This window comes from Salmo salar, chromosome 09 (assembly GCF_965601325.2).
Source record: "Salmo salar chromosome 09, fSalSal1, whole genome shotgun sequence".
NCBI classification, from domain to species: Eukaryota; Metazoa; Chordata; class Actinopteri; order Salmoniformes; family Salmonidae; genus Salmo; species Salmo salar.
Window position 1 is genome coordinate 127,245,857 of NC_138299.1, and position 10,505 is coordinate 127,256,361.

Genomic DNA, 10,505 nt, shown 5'->3' on the forward strand with positions numbered 1-10,505 from the left:
GGCTTCCTTCAATTTGTGAGTTGTCCTGATAATCATATCAGGAGGTTGCTGCAAACTGATGAAAAACCTAGTGAAACCCCTAGTTTTAAGTTGAATATTATTTGCTAGTTCATGATGGTCAGCCAGAGGGATGAATACCAACACTTTAAATCAACTCATTCTACACATCAGTAGCCAAGCTGCAGCTCCTCATTACAGATGTATAGCGACTGCGTAGCGACTGCGTAGCGCAGCTCGTCGACACACATGAATTTGCAGCATGTGGTACACGCGCCCCGTGCTGCCGATAACTAGATAACCGTGACCAATGATGTATGACGCTTCAAGAGGGTCTCTCAACTTGTTCACTGAATAGCAGTGTTTTAAAAATGCGTTTGAAAACACATTAATTTCTAGGATCTACAGGCTCACTAACTATGCCCGTCGCTCCCATTTTCATTGTAGTTTCGATAATTATTTCCAGGTCAAAATTTCAGTTTCCTGTGCGGCTTGTTTGTAGGCTACTAAAAATGGCCGGTGATGGAGGCGCTCTGAAGGATATCAATGAGATTAAATCCCAGTTCAGGACTAGAGAAGGTTTTTACAAACTGCTGACCCTCTCGGATTCTCAACAACGAGGCGGACTACCTCGGGGTCTGTCCGCAGGTACCACGGTGGGCCCCGGGGGTGGACCGGGTTCGATACCCGGTGGTGGTTTAGGTCTGGTGCAGGGGCCCGGAGCTGCCTCCTCCTCCAATGCCGCAGCCAACTCCTCTCCGGCGGGCTTCCTCCCTCCTGTCAGGGTCTCCATGGTGAAGCTTCAACCGGAGGACCCGAGTGAAGAATCCGAGAGAGTGTGTTTTAACATAGGAAGAGAGCTTTATTTCTACACCTACACAAATATCAAGAAGGTAAATTGAATAACGGCGTTGCAAGTAATGAATAGACGACTGAGATTTATTATAAACTAACGTTAGCCAGTTTGCTTTAGTTTGTTGTAAACTCACCCATTTTCTCGGGTGACAGTAGCCGCTATGTCCCAGATTATTTTGCTCTAGTGGTGTTAATCCAAATTGCATATCCAGTAAAATCGTGACCACGTTATTTTGAGGCAATCAAGTCGTGCATTCATTATTGTTTTGCTAATTTTTTTCTTCTTCATTTCTTTAACCTTTATTTAACTAGGCAAGTCAGTTAAGAACAAATTCGTATTTACAAAGACGGCCTCCGTAGACCACAGAAAACTTTACACGCACGTAAAGGCGTGTAGACCGGCTGGAATGCAACAATGTTGCAACATTTCAGACATACAGTTGCAAGAATTTAGCTGCATTGATGTTGCAAGTAGCACGTCTTTTTGATAGCAAATGTTCGCATCCGGTTTTACACAACAATCAATCGTAGTTTGTAATGCAAAAAATGCCTCGATATACAATGGTTATTTTCTCTAATCTGCTATACTCATAAAATGTATTTTAAACATGTACCAAATTGAGCTTTCACAAAGGGGACAAACACTGAATTAGAACACAGAAACAGGGACATTCTTTTGAAAAGGTTTTGTTGGATGACCTTATACCTTCACTTGTTCTTTTTAAAAGCTGCTTGCTCCTACCTCTCTTCCCATCTGTGTAGGCTGTGGACCTCAGTAAACCCATAGACAAGCGTATCTACAAGGGCACCCAGCCCACCTGCCATGACTTCAACCAGTACTCTGCCACAGCAGACAGTGTGGCCCTCATTGTGGGCTTCTCAGCAGGCCAGGTTCAATACCTGGACCCCATTAAGAAGGAGACAAGCAAGCTCTTCAATGAGGAGGTCTGTCTGTCTGTCTGTCTGTCTGTCTGTCCTTTGTGTCTGGTCTGTCTGTCTGTGTTGGGAGGGGGGTTGAGCTATAGCCTATGTCTGTGTTGCCATTTGCGTTATTTCATTGGAATATTTGGAAAACTGCAAATACTTTTTCAAGAGCTGCTCTTTTGAAGTACTGCCTGCCTTCTTGGAGAATGATATTCTTAAAGGCCCAATGTAGCCATGTTTATATAAATATCAAATCATTTATGAGTAACAATTAAGTACTTTACTGTAATACATTTACATTAAAATGGGGGACATTTTTTTTTAGCAAAAAAACATTCTAAAGCAAAAGTGTTTCTAGTGAAACTGAAAACAAGCTGTTATTGACAGAGGTTTGGAACTGTCTTTGTTATTGGTTTATTAACTAATTTACAGAATGCTGAAGTCACCATGGAAATCCAAAACTACTGGACATGCAAACCTGCTGATTTAGAAGGACCTGTGTAGATTGTATTTTCAACCAGCAACTATCAGGATTTAACACTGATAACATTTTTCATCAGCTGTTGTACAATATGATATTAAAAACAGAATTTTTACTGCACCGGGACTTTCATTAAATTCAGATGATGGAGTGTGATGACGATAAAGAGTACTTGGTTTCTCCTCTAAGTCAATGAACCTCCTCCGGAGCACGAGATCTAAATCCACTCTCTCTGCTGTTCTGTCTCTGTCCCAGAGCTCAGATATACCAACATGCCTCACTTTTATCATAGGATAACATAGAAACAGGTGATGATATACAGCGCCCTCTGTAGTTATTGGGACGGTGAAGCGTTTCTTCTTTTGGCTCTATGCTTAAAAAGTTTGGAAACAATGACTGAGGTTAAAGTGCATACTTTAAATTTGAGGGTATTTTCATCCATATCGGATGAACCGTTTAGAAATTACAGCACCTTTTTGTACATAGTCCCTCTATAGGCGAGCAAAAGTATTGGGACAAATTCACGTGTAGTATTTAGTCCCATATTCATAGCATGCAATGACTACATCAAGCTTGGGACTACACATTTTTGGGATGCATTTGCTGTTCGTTCTGGTTGTGTTTTTATTTCAAATCCAAACTTTGAGTATAGAGCTAAAATAGGAACTAATGGTTCACTGTATGTCTGGTTGTCCGGACAAACCCTGGTCCTGGACTTAAAGCACTTTGAATGGAGAATCTCCCTTGAACAGGCTTCTTTGTCCAGGACTAGGTGTAATCTATGTCTAGGAAGCCGACCCATAGTCTTTCACTCCAGATGTAATTTCTTTTGGGCTGTTGTTTTTTTAACACTAGTTTATGAGGATATATAACCTCTAACAGTTCAGATATTAGTTACAGTTGTTGTGACACCTGCTGTCCTCTTTCAGATAAATCTCTTACCACTGTCACTGAACAGAGCATATAAGCTTATCAAATGGACCAGTGTTGCTAATATCAAATTCTTCATGTCACCTTTCAGAGGATGATAGACAAGTCCAAGGTGACCTGTCTGAAATGGCTACCCAAGTCCGAGAACCTGTTCCTGGCCTCTTACGCCAGTGGCCACCTCTACCTCTACAACGTGGAGCACCCGTGTGGCACCGCCGCCCCACAGTACTCCCTGCTCCGCCAGGGCGAGGGCTTTGCCGTCTATTCCTGCAAGACGAAGACGCCCCGAAACCCGCTGCTGCGCTGGGCCGTGGGCGACGGAGGCCTCAACGAGTTCGCCTTCTCGCCGGACGGCGTGCATGTGGCGTGTGTGGGCCAGGACGGCTGCCTGCGCGTCTTCCACTTTGACTCCATGGAGCTGCAGGGCGTGATGAAGAGCTACTTCGGCGGCCTTCTGTGCGTCTCCTGGAGCCCCGATGGCAAATACCTGGCCACGGGAGGCGAGGACGACCTGGTGACGGTGTGGTCGTTCACAGAGAGCCGTGTGGTGGCCCGGGGACACGGCCACAAGTCCTGGGTGAACGTGGTGGCCTTTGACCCCTTCACCACCAGCCTGGAGGACGAGGAGCCCATGGAGCTGAGCGGCAGCGAGGAGGACCTACAGCAGGGGCCGCTGCACTTTGGCCGTGTGCGCACCAGCAGCACGCTGTCACGCCTCTCCCGCCACAGCTCCAAGGGAGGCTCGCCCTCCGTCACCTACCGCTTCGGCTCGGTGGGCCAGGACACCCAGTTCTGCCTGTGGGACCTGACGGATGACGTGCTGTACCCTCGGCTGCCCCTGTCCCGTGCCCTCACCAACACCTTCAGCCCCACCATCCCTCCCTCTGTCAGCAGCACCATCAACAACACTACAGGTGGAGGGGTCGTAGGAGTAGGAGGGGTAGAGGGCCATCACCACCCGACCACTAACCCCCACCAGCCACCCCCCATGCCCCTGCCACTCCCCCGCTCCCTGTCGCGCTCCAACTCCCTCCCCCACCCTGCCGTGGCCAACGTCTCTAAGGGCCAGAGCACGACGGAGGGTGGGGGAGGGAGTGGAGGGGGAAACGCCACCCCCTTCAGTATCGGCCGCTTCGCCACGCTCTCACTGCAGGAGCGTAAATCGGACAAGTCTGGAGGGAGCGGCGTGGGCGGGGAGAAGGAGCACAAGCGCTACCATAGCCTGGGCAACATCAGCAAGAGCAACGACAAGATCAACGTAGCGCCACGCAGCAGTCGCCTGGACGCCGCCAAGGTCCTGGGCACCACCCTGTGTCCGCGGATGCACGAGGTGCCCCTGCTGGAGCCCCTGGTGTGTAAGAAGATCGCCCACGAGAGGCTGACCGTGCTGGTGTTCATGGACGACTGCATCATCACCGCGTGCCAGGAGGGCCTCATCTGCACCTGGGCACGGCCGGGTAAAGCGGTGAGTCCTGCGCCCAGCGTCCGTAACGTTATGGTAGCAAAACATCTATCAATGAATAATGCTCTTTAGGCTGTCCTATCAGCTTTTAGTTTACACTCCAAGTTATTAGAAAGGACTTGAGGGTATTTATGGATTACTTGCCATGAGTCTAAACGTTCTTCCTTCTTTTCTCTCCCTCCGTGATGCTGCCTGCCCCCTCATCCAGAACTTGACAGCACAGAACGGGAACTCTCCCAGTGGCACAGTGGTATAGCTGGAAGTGGAACTTTGCACTCCCACCCCCCCCCCCCCCCCCCCCCCCACCACCAAACCCCCATCATGGCTGAAGAGGGGCCAGCATCTGCATCCTATCATCCCAGTATTGACCCCTGATGTGTCCCCGTGCCTCTTCTCAGCCTCTCACCGCTTCTCTTTAGGAAGACTACAAAACAAAAACGGGGACCGTCCCTCTTTCCCCAGAAGCATAGAGAAGGCCGACTCCTCTCCACCCTGCAAACACTACAAAAGTAATTGTATTTTATTTATTTACCTTATCTCAAGACTGAAGTAATTTATATTGTAAATAATACAAATACTCTATCAATACAGAGGACAAAGAGTATCAAAATATTGACTCAAACAAGTGGAAAAGAATAAAATATTACTATATGTAGATCCTATATTGTACATAGCGACACAGTTAACATTGAATGTCTGCAGTTAGAGACCTTATTAAGATGTAGTGTTTCTGTGTGATAGTGTTCCTTGATTTGTGTCTCTTGAAGCAAACTTGTTTGTCGATGAAGATGGACGCATTTAGGGTCTCTGGCATCAAAGACTTCACCCTTGTGCAGTACGGAGAGCAATCTTCTTATGGCTGCTACTGAACTCTTTAGCTGAGACTGTCCGCTCCAGAATGATACTTGTTCCTAACATTACTGCACAGTGACACACCGTGCGCTTTCAAGCAGTGTAGCATCCATTAGCCTCCATTCCCCCTCACACCTGTAATGCCTCTTGCAAGATTTTGCACATTCAACATTGGTCATTTTAGCCCACAAAAGGAAACTGGCGGCAATTTGTCTTGTGATTTTCCTTTTGTGTTTTGTTAATTGACATGGCTATTATTTCATGTCATTTTAAGCTACTGATTCTAACTCGGCTGTATTATTTGTGGATTATTCTGTGTACGTGACATCCATGATATTCTACCAACCTGGATAAATGACAATGATAAGTGGGTCTTGCATCAAACCATTGTTTTACCTAGAAATGATTTCATGTGTGGGGTTTGAGGTTCGGTATGCTGAAAGGCATGCGACTCACATGAGTCACAGCTACCGGTGTCATAACACCAGACTAGAAATGGTGGTGGAACAACTCAAATCATTAGTAGAGAAGAAGTGACTTTGTGTGTTTAGGATCTGGCCATTTAAGAACACTGTTGATAATGGAATGTACACTGAAGACTACCCATTTTATTAGTGTGTGTATGTCCTAATAACAGTTATGTGAAATGGCAAAAGGTGACACTAAAACCATCAACACTAAAATAATTTACTGTACACTGAAGAATACCCTCTGATTGAAGGTATTTTTCAATACTGCAAGAGAATGGGAACTAACCATTATATGCCAAGGGAAGAAAATACATTCCATTTGTTTTTCTTTTTGACCGTTTACAGACCATAGCATGTAATGTATTTTTACATTTTTATTCAGTGTGCGTTATACACACACACTTACACCTGAGGTGGTAAAGTTAGTGGCAAATTATATCACAGTATTAAGTTTGTATATAGGGGATCTGTTATTAAAATTCTAAACCCAAATGCTACCTGTTATTCTCAGGCTATATCGATCTCATTGATTTGCAATAGGAATATCTGAATCGAATTCTGTTTTTTTGTAGTTATAAACTCTCCAGGCTCTTGCACTTTATAATCACAAAATATAGTTTTCTTGTCATCCAATATCTATTATCTTGTTATCAAAGTTAAGTTTTTCATGACTTTGATAAATGTGCAGCTTTATGACGGAATGCAAATAGTTTCTTTAACATTGAAACCCTGTCATGATTGTTGTCATCTTGGGCATCTTTCGTGACATGTTGAGTCAAAAACATGCCAGAGAATGGTAATTTAAACAAAGAGCAATATGTAGACAGATATACTTGTGTTTGACAGAGACAGACAGGCTTGTTTGAGTTTGCAATGAGAGTTTTTATTTTACTGGGTTGTAAGATTGAGTCCAGAGAAATTACATTGAATAGGATGAAAACTGTCTCTTGCTCAGACAAGGTAAGCAGAGAAACAAACCACCGTATGCACTCTGACTTTCAGAACAAATGACATGGAGCACATAAATGACACATCTGTCAATACATCTGACAGTCATTGTTGTTTGGAAAACACTTCACATTACCTATGCATAACTTTAAAGGAATAGCCTATGGAGTAATCGAGTAAATACAGTCACGTAGTAATGTTTGGTAATACATGTGTATGAAGAACATCATGAAAAGTGTGAAAGTTGCTCACTTTAGCATGTCATTAAGGGACAGGTAGAAAATTACTGGGAGGGGGTCCAACTCCAGGTGCCTCCCCTTGTACTGTAAAATAGGTTGCACACCATCCCCCTCATTGAATTAACTCAAAAATAATGTTTACGACCACAGATAACTGTAGCGACCCTGTGTTTATAAGCGTGGATATCGACTTTGCCACTACCAGCATGCTTTTATGGCGCAGTTGAGGCCATGCACGGCTAAGGTTGAGGGTTCGCCGACCACCACAGACGAGCTCACTCTCTCTGCGTGTTTCATTATACTACGATCAGAGCCAGCTGCAGACGATCAGCTAGGGGGAAATAAGATTTTCAAAATGTAAATGCTATATAATTATATAAAATATATGCAATGCATTTTCCAACAACAACTTTCTGTGCCAATTCCCCAAAAGCATAGTCCTGCATACCAACTTCAGGCTCTTCAAAATCATGGTTTGCGTTTACAACACCAAAATCAAATAGACTATGTCAATCTCGACAAAAATAAAATACATCCCTTCCTACCTTGTACCCAGTATCAAAGGCTTGACAATCTCAGAATGTCCAGTTGTTGGTGTTGTGTAGCAGTTTCCGTTCATCAGCCTGAATGCTGGAGTTATATTGGAGTGGAGTGATGAGCGTGTGCAGGTAGCCTGTAGGAGACTTCTGAACTAGCCTAATCAGATGAAAACATTGGTACTGGGCACAGCACATCATTTCAACGTGGAGAAGTGGGTAATATTAGGTCGAAACGTTGATTAATCAGATTCCAACCTATTTTCACCCACTCAAAAACAGCCAAAAGTGTGTTGAATTCCCAATGTGTTATCACTATCCCTTCAACCATCTAAAAGCACAACCAAATTCCAATGGAAAATCATTGTAAAATGTTGTTTATTTAAGTACAACTGAATGTGTTGTCACCGTGCTTGATCTAATAGCACAACCAAATGACCTGGATTGCAGAAAGTTGAGATTACATTAAAGTACATGGTGCAAGTGTGTTTTTGAGATTTGTGCAGATTATTATAACAATTGAAGATTTCTACAGACCTGCTGAATTGTGTTTGATTGTCAACGCAACCAAATATCAACTTATGAAGGAGATGTATCTTCTGATTGGATAGCTCCATCTGTGTCACTGAGCCTGGCTTTAACTCCAGTTTGTCTACAAATTAATAATTGATATGTTGGATTCACGTCTCCATCTCAACCAAAAATCGAAATTGAGGAATAGGATTACATTTTAAATGTACTTTAAATACAGTTTGATTTAATCCTATTCTTTAACTTTTATTTTTGGTTGAGATGTGAATCCAACATATTTTATACAAGGTTTGTCTATGTTGAAATTACATACCATCATGACATAATCCTGTGGTTGAAATGATTTATCCTCAAAGCAACAGTTTATGTTGATGACTTTCTTCAAATCCAATGTATTTCCCACATAGATTACAAGTCACAATACATTGACAAATTAATTGGAAACAATTTGACTCCAATGCATCCCACAGTTGTGTCAAGTTGCCTGGATGTCCTTTGGGTGGTGGAACATTCTTGACACACACGGGAAACTTTTGAGTGTGAACAACCCAGCAGCGTTGCAGTTCTTAACACACTCAAACCGGTGCGCCTTGCACCTGCTACCATGCTCTGTTCAAAGGCACTTAAAACTTTTGTCTTGCCCATTCACTCTCTGAATGGCACACATACACAATCCATGTCTCAATTGTCTCAAGGCTTAAAAATCCTTCTTTAACCCGTCTCCTCCCCTTCATCTACACTGATTGAAGTCGTTTTAACAAGTGATATCAATAAGGAACCATAGCTTTCACCTGGTCAGTCCATGTCATGGAAAGAGCAGGTGTTCCAAATTTAGTCAAATGATTAATTTTATGAATGGTTTCCTAGAATCAAGGGTGGCTCAACTTACCCTTTTAGCCCAACTTACCCCACTCTCCCTTCCACCATGTACACATGTCCATTTAATATAAAATTGGTGTGTCAATCTGTCTGTTATATTTGTTGCTTGTGTGCACCACGCTGTGGGTATTTGTGATGCTCTGGACTGGATACTGGCCCCTTTTGGGATTGGGAGACTGAGAACTGTCATGTTATTCACAGCCCTGCAGGGGGCTCTCTACTAACCTTCCCCTGGGCAAGGTGTCTCAAACAAGCTCAAAGTACTTTTCTTTATTTTAAAGGAGTCAAAACAATCAAACACCACATTTGTTCCTTATAGATACATTTTCAAAAGGGTGAATTAACTATTTGGGAAATTTAGCTGTGGCCAATATTACACAATGCTTGAGACACTACTCTCCGTATTATTGGCCAACGTGCAATCATTGGAAAACAAACTGGACGATCTAAGATTAAGACTATTCTACCAACAGGACATTAAAAACTGTAATATCTTATGTTTCACGAGACGTGGCTAAACGACGACAAAGATAATATAGAGCTGGCTGGCTTTTCCATGAGTCTGCAGGACAGAGCAGCTACATCTGGTAAGAGGAGGGGCAGGGGTGTGTGTCTATTTGTCAATAACTGCTGGTGCGTGATGTCTAATATTAAAGAAGTCTCAAGGTATTCCTCGCCTGAGGTAGAGTACCTCATGATAAGCTGTAGACCACACTATCTACAGAGAGAGTTCTCATATTATTCATAGCCGTCTTTTTACCACCACAAACCGATGCTGGCACTAAGACTGCACTCAACGAGCTGTATAAAGCCCTAAGCAAACAAGAAAATGCTCATCCAGAAGCGACTCTCCTAGTGGCAGGCAAACAAATCTGTTTTACTTCATTTCTGCCAGCATGTCACATCTGCATCCAGAGGAAAAAAACTAGACCACCTTTACTCCACACACAGAGACACATGCAAAGCTGTCCCTCGAACTCCATTTGGCAAATCTGACCATAATTAAACTCAGCAAAAAAAGAAACGTCCTCTCACTGTCAACTGCGATTATTTTCAGCAAACTTAACATGTGTAAATATTAGTATGAACATAAGATTCAACAACTAAGACATAAACTGAATGAGTTCCACAAACATGTGACTAACAGAAGTGGAATAATGTGTCCCTGAACAAAGGGGGATCAAAATCAAAAGTAACAGTGAGTATCTGGTGTGGCCACCAGCTGCATGAAGTACTGCAGTGCATCTCCTCCTCATGGACTGCACCAGATTTGCCAGTTCTTGCTATGAGATGTTACCCACCACCAAGGCACCTGCAAGTTCCCGGACATTTCTGGGGGGAATGACCCTAGCCCTCACCCTCCGATCCAACAGGTCCCAGACATGCTCAATGGGATTGAGA

At 43.7% G+C, this 10,505-nt stretch overlaps 1 protein-coding gene across 1 annotated transcript; it reads left to right on the plus strand.

Moving 5' to 3' along the window:
- The first annotated feature begins 51 nt into the window (after positions 1 to 51).
- Positions 52 to 8,182, plus strand: LOC106612600 (WD repeat-containing protein 20). Its single transcript, XM_082956233.1, has 4 exons — positions 52 to 890; positions 1,615 to 1,797; positions 3,279 to 4,652; positions 4,858 to 8,182. The coding sequence occupies exons 1-4, from the start codon at positions 417 to 419 to the stop codon at positions 4,903 to 4,905; spliced, it is 2,079 nt and encodes a 692-aa protein (XP_082812359.1). The 5' UTR covers positions 52 to 416; the 3' UTR covers positions 4,906 to 8,182.
- Positions 8,183 to 10,505: the final 2,323 nt, after the last annotated feature.